Source organism: Diplotaxodon limnothrissa, linkage group LG7, assembly GCF_057381915.1.
Source record: "Diplotaxodon limnothrissa isolate DT_005_m linkage group LG7, D_limnothrissa_male_GT1.1, whole genome shotgun sequence".
NCBI lineage: Eukaryota > Metazoa > Chordata > Actinopteri > Cichliformes > Cichlidae > Diplotaxodon > Diplotaxodon limnothrissa.
Genome location: NC_140602.1, coordinates 61,152,194 through 61,170,947, shown reverse-complemented (window position 1 = coordinate 61,170,947; position 18,754 = coordinate 61,152,194). Strand labels below are relative to the sequence as shown.

At 39.5% G+C, this 18,754-nt stretch overlaps 1 protein-coding gene across 1 annotated transcript; it reads left to right on the top strand.

Annotated features, from left to right (window-relative positions):
• The first annotated feature begins 5,345 nt into the window (after positions 1-5,345).
• Positions 5,346-5,951, top strand: LOC146629444 (uncharacterized). The gene has a single exon (XM_085358912.1). The coding sequence runs from the start codon at positions 5,346-5,348 to the stop codon at positions 5,949-5,951; it is 606 nt and encodes a 201-aa protein (XP_085215038.1).
• Positions 5,952-18,754: the final 12,803 nt, after the last annotated feature.

The following is an 18,754-nucleotide window of genomic DNA, read 5'->3' as shown; positions in this document are numbered from 1 at the left end:
TCTTAAGAGGCTGGACTCCTACATCTTGAGGATTTTCTTCAACTCGAGTGCATCACCAATTCATAAAATAATCAAAACACAAAACAGAACAAAGACGCATTGCAGTTTATCACATACAACACAACAGTCTGAGAGCACTTTTACATTCTTTTGTACTCTTACAATTAAACGCTATTATAGCACAGCACGCTGCGGCTCAGCATTGGCTCTCATTATGTGGATGTAATCATGAATTTCACAGCTATGTTGTAAAGGCGAATGAGTGCTGCAGCAGCGTTCAAAATATTTGCACCTCAAGGTCAAACTGAATAAATTACGAACTTTGACACAGACTTCTACCCACAGTTTTCTGAACACAACCCTGAGAGGAACTTTTTCTATAATTGAGGCCACTGGAGCTGAAGGTGTGCTGCTCACTCTCTGTTTGAAACAGGAAACTGTAAGAATTAAAACAACCTTTGAATCACAGTGCTGAGTATGAATCACTAAAGTCCCACCCTACGCTTTCTATAAGTACGCATGCAGCTGTGCGTGAGCATCCCAGACCGTTCGAGTGTTTGCGCTTACATGTGTTTATGCACTTAGTGTGTAAATTGCAGGAGCTCCGGAACCGCATAACTCCATAAACTGATGCTGCGTCCCTGTTTACTGTGGAATCCGGCAGTGATGAAATATTCATCTGCAAAAAAAAAGAAGAAGAAGAAGAAAAAAAATCCACATAACTGGGAGCAACTCCTGCATAACATACATATATCTGATATGCACATGCTCAAATGCCTGTGAGAGGATAGTAAGTATAGTGAGATGATAAATGAGAACTGGTCAACTTAGTATAGTAACAACATGACCTGCTTTTTCCATCAAAACTTTCCATTTACACCTTGAGGGAGCCTGAGAACAAAGTCTCTCTCTCTTGAATCACACACACACATATATATATATATGTGTATATATATGTATATATATGTATATATGCATATGCATATATTACTCAAATTAACATATGCAAAGATATTAATTTTATATTCAATAATATTTATTGATTAATTAAATCTAATATAGCTGTAATAAAGCTATGAATTACGTGTGACTTCTGCTTATTTGCATAGGAAAGAAATATGGTATTGAGGCATCAAAGACACCATTCACAGTTCAAGCTCGGTTAAAGTGTCATTTAGTCATCTGGTAGCACAGTGAGCACAGAACACCTGAGCATTACAGAAAAGTCTTCAGCGCTTTGATTAAGCAGTGAGTAGTTATTTTACCAACTTCAAACTCACGACTACAAAACGCAGTGCTTCAAAGATGCATCTCCTTCCAAAAAATCCATCGCTGCACTGAGAGGAAGAATTACAATGAGTGTTTGGGAAAAAGCTGGAGAGGGAAGATACCGGTCTGAACTCAAATATAATCACCACCTTCCTGAAAAAGGTAAAAACAATCATTTTCTTTTATTTTCTCACATTAGCTCAGCAAGTGTAGTGCTGAGAAACAATATGAGACTAAAATCATGGTGCTCCTGCTGTATTTTAAGTACATTTTTTTAAAACTATGTACAATAAAACAGACATATAATGTGCCTGTATCTTTTTGCAGATTTCTAGATCAGGCATTGTGTGTGCAGAGGTGTAGCTGCAGCTGTTTATATGCATTAGTGCAACTTCGGTGCCTGTTTTTATGCAAAAGCAGATCTTTTAAAGAACATATCTTGAAAATAATAAAATGTCTTGACTTGTGTTCCTCTCAGGTTTCTACATTTTCTGTCCAACTCTGTATTTGAACTCTTTTATCTCACCTCATTTTCTTTCTTTCTTTCCTCCCAACTGCTGCTGCATTTAAATGGGAGGATAGATTCACCAGGTTTATGCCAATGCTGATGATTACAAAGCACCCACATTACGCCCATGCGGTACCAGCTTAGACTTTGATCTGAGCCTTCACCCTATTTCAGAAAAACAGGACCTCTAGTCTTGTTTTTGCCAAAGCATCTTTCATATTACACATTTCAAGTTTTCTTTTAAGTGTTCAGTCAACTGAATCCAACAGGAAAAAACACTCTCCCTCACACACTCAATTTATCAGCTTAAAATTAAAGGCCCCACTCTTTTCCCATATTTTCAGTTCACCAACTTGTCCTTAACCCCCAGTCCCTTTGTAGTGAATTAATTAAGTCTTTAGAGGTATTCAAATGAGGAATGAAAAAATCTTTCTATTCAAAATTCTATTTCTGAAAATGTGACTTATAATCGCATGTGTGTTAATCAATGACTTACGTATGTTCAGTGTTGGGGAGTAACGGAATACATGTACCGCCGTTACGTATTTAAAATACAAAATATGAGTAACTGTATTCCGTTACAGTTACCGTTTAAAAAGGTGGTATTCAGAATACAGTTACTTTGTTGAAATAAATGGATTACACTGCGGTACTTTCCTGTTTCATATTGTCGCGGGTCAGGACTGTTTGGGTTTTGTTTGACAGCTACGTTCTGTTGTTCCAGGCGGCAGCGTTACGGTTGCCATGGTTCGTTGTTGTTGTTGTGCTAAGCTAACAGGCAGAATGCTACAAGCATAGCTCTAAAGAATGTAGCATCATGGGCAGTGTAGTCCGTGTTGCAGGGAGAATGGACTGCCATACACGTTATGAGTCTGTGAGCGCGAGGAGGGAGAAAAAGGGGAGTGGAAAGGTACGAGTTGTCATTGAGGACAAACGGGAGCTGGAAGCATGTAAATATAATAATAACCACTTCAGCCAAGAAGAGTGCCTGACAAGCCCAGTTGTAAGTAAGCTATTAAGACTCGACTGTACACCGTGTTCGTGTTTTCCTCCGAAAACAATAAGTTCCGTTGGAGCAGCCTTTCTTAATTGCAAATGGCACCAAATTGTATTCAAACTTGAGCCACATTTATGGAGCTCCACAGTTCTTTTCCTGGTGTTTTGGTTGATATCTCTTGATTTTCCCATGTCACAGAAACAGGCTCTGTGTTTTGCCTTATATGCATCCACAGGTGTGCCACCAATTTACTCACATGGACTCTACTAACCTATCAGAAGCTTCTTCAGCTCAGAATGGAATCGTCTGGAGTTTTCTTAATTAACAATAAATTTAGTGTACATGTACTCCTAAATTTGATGAAAGTGATAAAAATAGCTCTGTCTCTCTTTATTCTGAAATTTAACTAATTCAAAATATATTTCAATATTTATCTAAAACAAAAATTTACTCTAAATTGATGTTGTACAGTAAAAATGTTTTATGTTTTCTCCCTAAAGTGTATGTAAATATCTGGTTACAAATGTGAATATCCTGCTGTGTACTGAAATCCCTCTTGTTTTGCATAGAAATATACTGAACAACATACAAAGCATAATATATAAAATAACATTTACCTGAGTTTTTTCTTTGAAAGAACCCTCGAATGTCCATTCTTATGTTTCAGTACATAACTGAAACCGATTTAGTCGGGGAGGGTAAGAACTGAAAATATGAAATAAACACACGTAAGCTAAGACTCTAAAAAATAGCATTTGTTCGGCTTTTCATTTCGCCATTTGTTGATTCACTTGAAGAGCAAGTAACGTAATATTGGTCAAGTGATCAGTTTGATATCAATCTTTCGTGATGCACCGTCATATTTACATTATTTGTACGGTACGAATGATTTGCTTTGGTACCTGGTCAAACTTAAGCTCTCCTTAGTATGGCTGGCTCCGTCTCTCCAACAGCGCACTCACGGGCAGCAGCTGCCCCGCCCCCTCACTCAGTCGCTTAGTGCCTGAGCTTGGATCATACCAATATCAGGGGGGGATTCACGCACAGTCGTAAATTCCCACAGTGTGCACTATGTGCTTCGAATATTGTGTGTACTTTTTGTTTTATACAGTTGTCAGCCAGGCATCTAACTATGAAAAAATTACACTCCAAAATACCCCGGGCTTCTGACAAAACAACCCGGGCTTAAGCCCCGTAAGCCACCCCCCCCCGCTCCGCCCCTGCTTTCAACGCCCCTCTCTGTCTCTCACAAGAAAAGTTGACCCACACAACAAAGTAAAGCTATTTTTCGGCTAGGAGCCGACAGGGACCCCGCCGTATTAGCAGTGTTGGGAAGGTTACTTTTAAAATGTATTCCATTACAGAATACAGAATACATGCCCCAAAATGTATTCTGTAACGTATTCCGTTACGTTACTCAATGACAGTAACGTATTCTGAATACTTTGGATTACTTAATATATTATCATGCTTTTTACAACAACGTGAATGTACTATTGCTGTGTGATTTATTACTGTTACTGAAGGTCCGCGACTCCGAACTGTAGTAAAGGGACCTCTGACTAATACGGCGGGGTCCCTGTCGGCTCGTAGCCGAAAAATAGCTTTACTTTGTTGTGTGGGTCAACTTTTCTTGCGAGAGACAGAGAGAGGCGTTGAAAGGCTGCTCCAACGGAACTTATTGTTTTCGGAGGAAAACACGAACACGGTGTACAGTCAAGTCTTAATAGCGTACTTACAACTGGGCTCCTCAGGCACTCTTCTTGGCTGCAGTGGTTATTATTATATTGACATGCTTCCAGCTCCCGTTTTTCCTCGATGACAACTCGTACCTTTCCACTCCCCTTTTTCTCTCTCCCTCCTCGCGCTCACAGACCCATAACGTGTATGGCAGTCCATTCTCCCTGCAACACGGACTACACTGCCCATGATGCTACATTCTTTAGAGCTATGCTTGTAGCATTCTGCCTGTTAGCTTAGCACAACAACAACAACAACGAAAAGGCGCTCTCTCACCCAGGAAACACACAGTCGCAGAGAGAGAGAGCGCGTCGCCCTGTAACCATGGCAACCGTAACACTGCCACCTGGAACAACAGAAGGTAGCTGTCAAACAAAACCCAAACAGTCCTGACCCGCGACAAAATGAAACAGGAAAGTACCGCCGTGTAATCCATTTATTTCAACAAAGTAACTGTATTCTGAATACCACCTTTTTAAACGGTAACTGTAACGGAATACAGTTACTCATATTTTGTATTTTAAATACGTAACGGCGGTACATGTATTCCGTTACTCCCCAACACTGCGTATTAGTCAGAGGTCCCTTTACTACAGTTCGGAGTCACGGACCTTCAGTAATAGTAATAAATCACACAGCAATAGTACATTCACGTTGTTGTAAAAAGCAACGTGAATGTCTTCAGCTCTCAGCGAAGGCGGTCACACTTTTCTCCTCTCCTCCTCACCCTTATCTTCCCTGCTTAGCCTCTATGTCCTTGTCTTGTCTCGTGTGCATTACTTTCCCTGGAACAGCCTCCCACTGTCGTTCTTTAAAACCTAAAAGAGAATTATGGATTTGATCAACTGGTCTCTGAATGCTATTGACACCCTTTTCTCAACGAGAAGTCTGGGCTCGGGAGAGCCTGAGTGCCCTGGAGGGACTTTCCCTGCCGGATACACGATGGACGGGTGGCAGAACTGGAGGATCATGTGCCTGGCGGGACTGTTGATCGAGGACGCTGAAGATATCTATCTATTCGGAACCGTGATAACAGGGTTCATGCTGATCGGAGTTGGCTTAGCCCTGGTTTATAGGAGAAATAAGAGAGCGGAACCGGCTGTTCAAACCCCCCCAAGGCTGCCCGCTGGAATCGCAATGGAACGAGGCGCAACCTCTCACAACGAACGTAATATGGTCAACACCTTGGAGACGCTTACAGCTGCTGTGAATGCTCAAAACAACACCATTGAGTGTATGGGGGGATACATCAGACAGAGGCCTGCTCAAAATGAGACCCTTGAGCGACAGTTGGAAGACATCGCGGAACGGATCACTGCAGTTGTGAGGTCTCAGAATCAAAAGAATGACAACACCATGGAACAGAAGTTTGATACCATCATGGGGAGGCTCGCGGCTCTCCAACGGGAGATTGAGAGACCAGTGTCAGAGTGTTAAAGAGCAGCCTGAAAATTCTCCTGGGCTGCTCGCATGGAAATTAACAAAATCAACATGAACATTGCGGATCCCCATCACGGCGCCAGCTGCAGGCCCAAGGCTGGAGCCGAACAATCACTCCCTGATAACGACTGTGTTACGGCTATTCTTCCCATCCCATGCAAGGACACCTGGATTGGCTGGAGGACTGTTTACTTAGCCTGATAGGCCGAAGGACACTGTCTCAGCTGAACTATGGACACGCATAGCAACCTGCATGTGACGAATAAAGCTTTGATTGATTGATTGATAATATATTAAGTAATCCAAAGTATTCAGAATACGTTACTGTCATTGAGTAACGTAACGGAATATGTTACAGAATACATTTTGGGGCATGTATTCTGTATTCTGTAATGGAATACATTTTAAAAGTAACCTTCCCAACACTGCGTATGTTATTCAATTTAATTCACTCTTATTAATAAAAAAGTTATCTAAAGGCACTTCATGCTATACGCTCTACAATATTTGAAGGAGAATTCTAATGACCTGACGATCCCCAGTGAGAAAGCACTGTGGGAAGGAAAAAACTCCGTTCTTAACAGGACCATGTCAACTCTGGAGGAGCCAGGCAAACAGAGGGTGCGGCTGTGAGAGGAAAGACAAGACAGAAGAACCCTCCTGGTAACACTCCTGGGCAGTTATTTTAGATATTTCTCTCAATTACATTTAATTTCAGAGGGACATAAAACCTGCATACCAAAAACACGAAAAAGTTTCCTCACGTTCAAAAGCCTTTATGTTTCACCTGTATGTTATACTTCTTTCACTTTCTTTGCCTTTACTGATTCTTTCACAGAGCCAAGTCTCTTGGTTATAATGCTTCTGATATGAGCTCAGAGACCCTGCTGGAATAGGATCACGCCCATGAACTGCATGCTAAAGATGGATGTAGTCACCGTGACGACCGAGCTGAGCTTTTTTACTATTGTCATCTTGGTGTTTTGAAACTGGACGTAAAGGGGGAGGCTAGACTCGACTGAACAAACAAGGAATACTACATGTGACTTGTCAACATAAACATTGAGACATAAACTCAGCAACTACATACTGAGTTACCCCCTGGGGGATATTAGAAAGGATGCTGGTTTGAGGGACTTGTGCACAAGACTGGTGAAAATAGAAGAATATGGTTTATCTAAAAACTGAAATGGTTTCTTTAGCTTCATTCTTTGTCAGTTTGGCTCGAGGAGGCAGTTGCTCATGTTTTCTGAGAATACAAAGTCTACAAGACAGTGAGCCAAGTAATTTACTCCCAACAAATACCACCTATGTTATAGTAAACCAAAATGAATAGAAATATTTAAACAAGGAAAGGTGAACAAGGTACAATCAGTTTAAGCAACACTAATGTGACTGGTAATAATTATAATATTAATCAAGGTAAGAACTTTATTTAATAAATATATATAAGAAATATCTATTGTTAGGACTGATAGTAACTAGCTGGGAAAACTATTTTGAAAAACTACTTGGCGGGTAATGAGATAATAATACACCTGTCTATCACTGTCGAACACAGCTGACTTCAATCAATCAAAATAAGAAACCGCAGGGCCTAGAGAGGGCTCCTCTCTCGCCTGCCTGCATTCCTGGGTATTTGGTGTGGCTGTCTGTTTTACGTGTCACTTGAACTTTCCCACGCTGTCAGAATGAATTCTTTAACTTTTCTAACCAGGGGTTAAAGTGGGATTTGGTAGGTGGTGGAACAAGAAGTCTCCATGTAGTGGTGCAGCAGAAGGAAATGACTCACTTAGAAAAAGGTCAAATAATATGTTTTGTGAGCTCCAATAAATTTGTTTTCTTTCTGTGCAGGCTGCGATCAGCTGACCTGCACCGCTGCTGGCTCTGAGGTTTTCTGCTGTTTGTGAATTCAGCCAGCTTTATTGTACAATATATAAGCACATGTAGCACGGCTGCTTTAAAAACCCCTTGACAGTAAAAAGCCAGCATAAAGGTAGAATCTGAAAAGTGTTGCTGAAGATTGATGACTGCTATCCTTTTAGAAACAAGTCCTGTCCATATTAATCTGGATTTCAATGGTCAATGGGAAATGAAAACTGCTTGTACAGTTGACAGGCTAACAAACCCTCCTGTGTCAGTGGCAGCTGAACTTCATTCGACCATGGCCTGCAATGACTTTGCCAAATTCTTCACTGAAAAAATCCAAAAAATTAGACAAGCAATTGGTACATCAACAGCAGATCCAGGATATGTACTGTGTCCACCAAAAAACTGTTTAAACACCATGAAACAGTTTCAACCTATTAACAGCAAAGACCTGGAGGACATCTTAGGTCAACTGAACTCCTCCTCCTGCTGTTTAGATGTCCTGCCAACAAGTTTTTTCAAAAAGGTCTCAAAGACTTTAGAGTCAGACCTGTTACAGATCGTCAACTTTTCTTTATTATCAGGTGTGTTTCCAGAATCACTAAAAACTGCTGTAATCAAACCTATACTGAAAAAGGACAATCTTGACAAGACACAAATGAACAACTACAGGCCGATCTCAAATCTCCCGTTTTTAAGTAAGATCATTGAAAAAGCAGTTTCCCAACAGCTCAGTTACTTCTTAAAACAGAATAATTGCTACGATGCCTTCCAGTCAGGTTTTAGACAGAACCACAGCACTGAAACCGCTCTGACCAAAGTGTTTAATGACATATGTCTGAATACAGACAGTGGAAAAATGTCAGTCCTAGTTTTACTGGATCTCAGTGCAGCATTTGATACAGTTGACCACAACATATTACTCAAACGACTGGAGAACTGGACAGGTCTTTCAGGAACTGTACTAAACTGGTTCAAAACATACGTAGAAAACAGGAAATACTTTGTATCAATAGGTAACTTCACATCTGAGCAGACAAGTATCACATGTGGAGTTCCCCAAGGTTCCATCTTGGGACCCCTTCTGTTTAACATCTACATGCTCCCACTGGCACAGATTATAAACAACAACAAAATAAACTATCACAGCTATGCAGATGACACACAAATATATATCACAATGTCACCAGGAGACCGAGGCCCTGTACAGGCTCTTGGTAAATGCATTGAGGAAATCAATGACTGGTTGTGCCACAATTTTCTCCAGCTAAACAAAAACAAAACTGAGGTAATAGTCTTTGGCGCCAAAGAAAAACGATTACAGGTCACCAGAGAACTTCAATCTATACATCTAAAAACCACAAACCAGGCGAGAAATTTGGGTGTAGTGATGGATGCAGACCTAAACTTAGAAAAACACATTAAGACAATAACAAAGTCAGCTTACTATCACCTCAAGAATATATCAAGGATAAAAGATCTGATGTCTCAACAGGACCTGGAAAAACTAGTCCATGCATTCATCTTTAGTAGGCTTGATTACTGTAACAGCATCTTTACAGGTCTACCTAAAAAATCAGTCAGACAACTACAGCTCATTCAGAACTCTGCTGCTCGAGTCCTCACTAAGACCAAAAAAGTGGACCACATCAGTCCAGCTCTGAGGTCCTTACACTGGCTGCCTGTCCGTCAGAGGATAGACTTTAAAGTTCTGATGCTGGCCTATAAAGCTCTGAATGGTTTAGGACCAAAATACATCAATGACCTCCTGACCCAGTATGAACCATCCAGATCCCTCAGGTCATCTGGATCCGGTCTTTTATCAGTTCCCAGAGTCAGAACCAGACACGGAGAAGCTGCATTGAGCTTTTATGCTCCTTATATCTGGAACAAACTCCCAGAAAGCCTCAGATCAGCTGAAACACTCAGTTTATTTAAATCCAGGTTGAAGACTCACCTGTTCTCAGCTGCATTTGAATAAAGCACCAAATCCACACTTTAAGCTTAAATTTCAAAACTTACATTTAACTACTGATTTTATCTACTGTTCTGATTTTATCTGTTTTGATTTTATATACTGTTGTTTGTTTGTTTGTTTGTTAATTAGTTAGTTAGTTTATTTGCTTGTTTTATTCAATTTTAAATCATGCTTTTTATTTGTTCTTGTTTCTAATGTCTCTGTAAAGCACTTTGAATCACCTTGTTGTTGAATTGTGCTATACAAATAAACTTGCCTTGCCTTGCCTTGCCTTACAGAAAATTCAGTCAAATCTGATAAAAATCACTTCAAAGTTTGTAGACTTTGCCCAAAAATGAAGTTTTACACGTTTTTTTCTCTTGAAAGTTACACTCCTATTCCCATTCTTCCTGTTTCAAAGTTTTCTCATAAATTTTACTTGAGAATTCTTTCAGTGTCGTCTTCCCCTCTAATGTTTCTGAACCTAAGTCTGCCCTGCACCAGACCAAAACAATACACTACTTTAATCTGAACAATAATACTACTAACAACCCACATTGACCTGCACTTAATCTCCTGCATAATCTTTAAATAACATAAAATTATCATTTAACTTATCATAAACACTTTTTTACACTCACACAGAGGTCTGCGGGTGGTTTGTGGGGCACTCTGGCTGCGTCCCAGTTCATGTGGATGTGTGTCTTTAAGTGTCTGTGTGTCATTGGTGGCTGTGTGAGTAGGTGGGTATGTGTGTGCGTGCGAGGCTGGGGCTGGGTCTGTGGCTTGCTGAGTCTTGGCTTCTGTGGAACATGGTCATGAAGGGAGGAGTTTACCCTCCCTACTGTGGGGTACTGGGCTGTTCTTGGGCGTCTGAAGCCCTGGGATCCTGATCTCAGCTCACAACAGGGTGGTCGTCCTGTAGCGGGGTTCCTAATCCTCTGGGACTCCCATCCGTTAGCTGTAGGCACCTCATCTAGGACCTCTCTCCTTCTCCTGCTGGAATGGGCACACAGATATCGCTGAGATGTGTGGCCTTAGGTCTTCAGTACTCTTGGGGTCTGCAGATGGCCCAGTCTTCCTGGATCCATCTCTGACTGCCTGTGGCTCCTGGCAAATCTTATTGCTGCTTCCCACTCTCATTTTCAAGTAAAACTTGTGACAAAGAAACACACAGTCAACACTCTCACTCTCTTACACACACACACACACACACACACACACACACACACACACACACACACACACACACACACACACACACACACACACACACACACCACAAGAAGAGGGGTTAATGCGTTTTCCTCTTATGTAGAGGTAGTTGCATGCCATCTGCAAGAACACATGGCAAGGATAAGACAGACAAAAAGGGTTTGTGCAGGTTTAACTGTCTCAGTGTCATCAGCTGGCAGGAGTGTCAGACAGTATTTTGTATTAAACTGACTACCAGATTTACTAAGTCATACTAAGTCAAGGGCTTTAACCTTTGCTTATAACATACTGCTGTTGTATAACACTGATGCAAAAATTAAAAAATGTATAAACTTGACATTTATCTTGTGCTTTTGTATCTTACTCAGCCCTTTATCTGTACATCTAAATTTGCAGCCCACTTAGAATCACTGGTTAACCTAGCACCTGTCTCTAGGTGCTAGGTTAACCACTGATCAAGTACAGGTTATCAGAAAAAGGTCAAATGAAGATTTCAGGAAGCTTTTATGTCCAAAGTGCAATATCAGTCTCCTGATACGGCATCTTAAATTCGAGAAGAAACTGCAAGAATGTACTTTTTCCTGCTTTTTGGCTCTTGAAAAGGTCTGCAGAGTTGCACGGAGGTCCAATAATTAGCCCTAAGCAATACATTCATGTATATTGTACCTGGCACTTATTGTACTATTCTTTAAAATCGTGCACAGAGCATGAATCTCGCTGCTGCACAATGTGAAACATTTGTCTTTCCTTGTTTTAATTGACAAGCAGGCAGGGATGATCAAAGTTCAGTTAATATATGGAACAAAAAGGCCTATTCAAACAACACTTTCTATAAAATCAAATATCTGTGGTACATCATGATGTTTGTCTTTGGCTCATTTTATGTAAACCCTAACATGAGGTCAGAAGGCAACTTGCCAAGTGCAGGACAACATTCATTTCTCACTACATTCACAAATATTTTAGGAGGCCCAGAGGATAAAACTGTCCATGCGGTGGTTTTACATGAACTTGTGGACTGGAGTCAGCGTGCAAATGTCCTGAATCATATTTCACATAATGGCCAGCGTGTGAAATATGATTCAGGACATTCAGGACATTCAGGACTTCTGGAACCTAGAAGTTATTTTCAAGAAAATGGAACACCATATTTGAGCTTCGGTGCTCTGCTGTCACAAAAAGTAGCACATTCTTTTTCAACTGCAGCTATTCTAACTCTTGTCAAGTACAAGATTTGAATTGGCTTGTTTTACCTAACTTTAAACACATTTTTATTGTACTTTTTATATTTTACATTTATATTTATTATTTATCTTGCACCAAGGGAGTGGCACTCCAATTTCGTTGTACTCTGTACAATGACAATAAAGGCTATTCTATTCTATTCTATTCTATTCTATTCTATTCAGCCAGAAGTGGCTGACATCACATAAGTGACATTGTTTAGGAGAATAAATGATGAATTGTGGCTGTAACCAAAATGTGTATCAAATCCCCGCCAACTGCAGCAGAGCCACCCCAAATAAAACTCTGCTGTTGAATGCGCTGGCTGCTCTGGTGACAGGAAATGAAGCATCAACATTTAAAAGTGAACTTCAATCTGACTGCCATACAGCAGAGAGCAGCACTTTGTCCAGAAAAAGCTGCCCTCAGCAATGTGACAGCTTTTTCAACTTCATTACTTTGCATTGCATCATGGGATGGCGCTGTGCTTCTTATTGATGTCACCTTAAAGGACTTCTGGGTATCGAAGTTCAAAATGTTCATACTCTTATCACTTGCAGACATTTGGAGCGGCAAACTTGCTGAGTATCCTGGCAGTGCTTTGATCTAGAGTTACAAAATGTCAGAGAAAAGCAAAAAATAAGAGCTAATAACCTGTGCGTGATCTGCGTTATTATTTGCATTGCAATAGTTCCACAACCATGACACCTTAGAATTCCTCAACAAATGAATTATTTCGATTGTCTTTCTTTTTTTAGCTGTCTCAGAGAAAATAAAGATATGTCCCAAAATGTCAAAGTATTTATTTTATGTAGGGTTTTTTTTTTTTACTTTAACATAATGTGTGTGAGGTTGTTTATTACATAAAGCACAAAGCAGATTCAATGCAATTAATCAGAATGTTTCTCTTTCATGTTGTCATATTGTTGTCCTAATTTATTCACAGCATAAAAAGATGATGATGCGAAGGAGCATAATTTTTTTAAGAAGGGATTTAAATAGTATTGTGTTTATTCAGATGCAGTCAGTTCTTCCTCATCTGTTGCCATCTCCCCGTGTCCCAGGCATCCTTTTCTGTCACACCAGCCCTCTGCCCGTTCTCCTACACTACATCAATTATTCTTCTCTGAGGTCTTCCTCTTTTCCTCCTGCCTGGCGGCTCCATCTTCCCAACATCTTTTGTCCAACATATTCACTGTTCCTCCTCTGCACATGTGAAAACCTTCTCAGGCTTGCCTCTCTAACCTTGGCTCCAAGTAGCTCAACCTGAGCTGTGCCTCTCATTTAATCATGTCCTTCATGGTCACTCCCAGTGAAAATCTTAAAATCTTGAACTCTGCCACCTCCAGCTCTGGTGCCACCATTTCTTCTACATCATTTGGTCTCACTAGTATTTTGCAAACCTTCCCTTTCACTCTTGCTGCTATTCTTCTGTCACAAATCACAGCTGACATTCATCTACTCCTCTCTGCTCGCACTCTCTTCTTCCAGGTATTTAAACTAATCTACCTTCAGTATCTCTTCTCCTTACAGCTTCTCTGTTAAACTCATCTCCCTCGTCCTCACACACATCTATTCTGTCTTGCCTCTGCTAACTTTCTTTGCTCTTTTCCCTAGTGCATACCTCCAACCTTCCAGGCACTGTCATCTGCAAACGTTACTTGCGGTAATGAAACGAAAATCCTCCTTTGTACCAAAGTACAAAGTGCATGTCCTCATTCATCTCCAGACAAAACATTGAGCTAGATTTGAGGCCTTGACTGATTATTGTGCCACAGTTTTTCAGTTTTCAATGCCAGTTTTATTTATATACATAATCACAACAGTTCCTGCTAGGCACTTTATATTGTCAAAAATAAATAAAAATACAATACAAAAAAGAGAAGACAAAGAAAACCCCAACAGTCGGATGTCCCTCTATGAGCAAGTGCTTTGGTGACAGGGGGAAGGAAAATCTTCCTTTTAACAGGATGAACCAGCAGAACCAGGCTCAGGGAGGGGCGGCCAGTAAGCCAGAAGGGTGAGGGGAGGAAGAGAAGCAGCAATTATTAATAATAACTAATGGTTAATTCTGTGGTGTAAACACATCTAAAGTGAAAAAAAGGTGAGTGATGAAGCAACAGGTATAAAAGAGTAAGCTGTTCTAGCTTTTGCAACTTATGTCTGGTATGAACTTACTTTTTTAGTTGATGAGCTTCCATGTTTGGCCTAGGAGGTGGTGGTGAGGTGTTTAGGGGATGTCCTGCCACGAGTAGAACCCAATCAGACCCAAAACACCCTGAAGAGTAGCATCTCTTGACTGGCTGGGAATGCCTCAGTGTCTCCTCCCGAGAAATTAGATGAGATGGTCAAGGAGAGGAAGGTCCTGGCATCTCAACTTAAACTTTTGATCTCAAGACCCAAAACCAGATAAACTATAGAAATTGGAGGGATGGAAGTCTGATGCAAGGACTCAGTGATGTACTCAGTTCATAAGACTCAGCCTCAAAGCAGTCCAGCAGCTTCAGTTAGCATGCACCCTTTCCTGGTTGACAACTTTATTCTCCAACCTTTCCTAAGATCTTAAATGATGCTGATAAAATAAGATGTTTTTTTCATACCACGAAACATTTGTTGAGTAATATGAGGACAAGCAGATTGTCAGATCAGCACCAGTTTAATGATTTTCTATAAAGGTAGCAAAACCTCCGACATGAAGATGGATTTTCTAATAGGGCAGGGAAAAAAGTAAGATAAGCAGAGTGATATGATATAAAGGTTTAAGAAAAAAGGAGAGAAAGCAGACATAATCAAAGACAGCCAAGGACAAATACAGAAATATCTCACAAAGTTCTTTTTAGAAGCAGAAAATGCTGCGTCTCCATCATTTCAAAAGACTTATGGCTGTATTTATTGATGTACAATACTGTGCATTCTTTGTCACTGTCCACAATAAAATACACTTATGTGATCAGTATGTGCACAGAGCTGCTGTCATGAAGATTCCCGCTTTCATCCGTGGAGTAATTCCTTCATCCATGATGTGATGATGTTCAGATCTCCCGAATAGTAGCTTCTTGAAATGACCTAATCTTCACATAGGAATGTAATGAATATTTCATATGATAATGTACGTACATACACGTGGTTCTAGTCCTCTGTTATTTGCGCACAAAATGGCAAAAAGCTCTGCATGCTAATTCAACAAACAAACGTGGTTAGGGGATGCCATCTTGTTTGGAAAGTGTCGAAGAGGAGCAGTTTAATCAGTAACAATGAAATTTACATCATGTTGTGTTGATAAATCACTCATTTAACAGCTGATTTATACCACACTTTCCATCTCACACACAGACACACACTTACAACCTTAAACACAGAAAACAATCACTGTTTGTGTACACACACAACAATAAATGCACATATAAAGCTTGTGTTGTGTTTTTTTCTGGCAAAATCCAGCATGTGACAGGATTTCATATTGTTAGACTAGTTATTTCAAATAACACAGAGTGTGTTTTACATGAGTAGATTATAGGAAGCTGAAGTCATTCAGCGCTTCGTTTATGGGCTCATCTGAGAAATCAAAGCATGGTGGTTGGATTTACTTTATACACAAGAAGCATTTTAGCATTTTAATTTTTTATTTTTTGCCTGTCTGAAAACAGATATTAAAAACAAGATTGCCAAGCAGGAGATTGTGGTTTAAGGCCCTTGTGTAAACAAATTCAACAGTCCAAGGGCTAAAGTGTGACAAGATCAAAGTGAGGCCCAAAAGCACAGTTTTCAGGAGAGAAAACGGCAATTTAGTCTGAAACGTGGATCAAAATGAGAAAAAGAGGGAAAGATGCAGTTACAATTAACAATCTAGCTGCAAAGATAGAAGATGTAACAGTTTGAATTACACGTGCACTTTATGGCTTTAAAATTGTTACGCTCCGAGTCAATTTTCCTCTATCATTTATAGCAATTATGTATTTGGCTGTAAGTTCATTTAATGTGAAGGTGACTGACAGCTCAGCAGTAACGCCCTGCTTATATAGAACAAACGGTCTAATGAAGAGAGCTGTTCTCACCACCACTCGATGTCATGTAGCTTATAAGACACCCAAAGCACATTTTTAAAAATGCTGATTAATCAACTGATTATTAGCTTGGTCATTTAATCAAATTCATTTTATTTTATTGTTTTATCATAAAACAAATATTACAAGAGCTGCTCATGACACCTTCCAGAGTTTTGTTTTGCAATCAAGTGTCAATTTTTCTCATTAAGGACATATATCTAGTAGTTATGAACTGATTTTTTTTTCTAATGCATATTTTTAAAATAAATATAATTTTTTTCTAAAAAGCTCAATATGTTATACGATCAGTGGTAGCAGCTGTTATAGAGCAGATAAATGTGTCCTGGGGAGAGGAATAAAGTGGATGAAACACTACAATAGAAAATGTTAAAGCTTTAAAAGTAGCAATTGCAAGGCATATATGACATTTGATATATATATATATATATATGAAACTGTTATATACACTGATAATAACAGAGATTTAAGTATTCACACTATACAGAGTGATGTGACTTTACTCATTGTCAGTCTGTGCGTTTCTTGTCATAAAACTGTGACTTGACTTTCGAAATAGTAGTTTGAATTTATGAGCGGTGTTTAATAAGGGGAGGAGGCATTAAGATTCATTTAAATACTCTCTCACTCCTTTTTATATTAGCCATAAATGGAAGGGGAAAAGCAGAATTATTTTCTTTCATTGCCTTTCTCTTCACAAAATGCATCTTTAATGACGTACATAGGTCACTGCCATACTTATCTTGTGCTTCCCAAACTTTTTAGTATCTAGTAATTTCTTTTTTCCCCTCTTATCAGTAATTATAACTGGAGGCCTCAGGTTTGAGCTATGAGCCTGAAACAACAGCTGAGCTCGCAGTCATAGCTAAATGCGAGTAGATGTGTGTGCTATCCAGGTGATAGCTGTCTGTCTGTGCTTTCACAAGTCTGATCCAGTAAATCTCATATCAATATTTCCTGTATGTTACTTCCAGCCTAACTCTTGTTTGTTCATACTGTAATACATAATGTAAATGTGGTTTTCAAGCTGACATATTAACCGTAAACGTCAGTTTTGTAGCTTTATGGGTCAGACTAGGACTGTGAGGTGCACAAAACAGTCAGGGCAAGAAACCCCAACACATTTCCTCATTGTTCATAAATTACACAATTTCAATTGTTTAAGTCTGGATGAAGTAAACACCAATATCCAGTCTGGAATGTCCATTTTATAGTGCAAGCTTTCTGGAAACGTAAAGTTACAATTTAACTTATTTGAGGGTCTGCCATATTTACCCGAATCACAGACGAGGAGCCAAATGAAATGACAGAGAGGAGTTGGCAGAGGCAGAAAGACAACAGGAGTTCAGGAGACAAACTGAAGGTGAGGGAAACATTCACTACAGAGAGGCAGAGCTGGTGTTTCACCTCCACAGAATTATAGAAAAGGCTGGCTGGGGAAAATGCTCAGCTCTCATGTAGTGAAAAAATGCTCTTACAGCCAGTAAAAAGGAATTTTATGTGCTCGATTTTTGCTACGATCCCTCCAGAATGAACACAAAAAGGAAAGCTATCTATAACCCTCACATACAAATCAGTCTATGAATATACAGGATGAGTTAGTCAGCATATCCCTAAAGGAGATCTCCATTAAAGTCAGAAAAATGAGCATCCGAATTAGATCACATCTGTGCTTCAGTTAAAGCTTGATAACAATAAACGAGTTTGGAGAACTGTGTATTGGAGGTCCTTCGGTAACCCTGTGTGTAATTCTTTTTACTAAATGGATTTTTTTTTCCCACTAAAAATGTGTATTGATATTGGAAAAACCCAGGTGAGTTTGCTGATGGAAAAATAGACTAGAAACTGATTAACTTTTATTGCAGCTGAACGAGCCCCCGTGAGTGATATCACCCCTACTCTCTGTTGGTTTGACTGCTGTATTTAAAAACTTAAGTGCTTCCTTTTTGAGGAGCGAGTAACAAGATCAGGAAAACAATCATTCTTCTCTGTATATATATATATATATATATATATATATATATATGTATATATGTGTGTGCGTGTGCGTGTGTGTGTGTGTGCCTTGTCTCCGTTTGATATCTACATCTTTGTCTCTGAAACACAAAAATCATTGTGTTCACATATCACATTTATAATATGATTAATTAGGAAGGTAGAGCAAATACGTGTTGGTGAACCCTGCTTTCTTCAACAGTAGTAAAGAATTTATGAATTATAAATAAAAACAAACATTGCCAGGATGATAAACAAAGACAGTAAGAGTGTCTGTCACCTGGTGAGCAAAGATTCCTGGTTCCCTAAAAAGCCCAAAACTGAATCAGCTGTTATTAAAAGATGCACAAATTTCACTTTCTCTATCATCTCTTTAGAAATGCAGAGTTTGTATGATTCAAAGAAACAGCTCCGCATTCATAACCATGCATCGCTAAATAGGCTAACAAAACTTTTTTAATTTTAATTTTTTAATT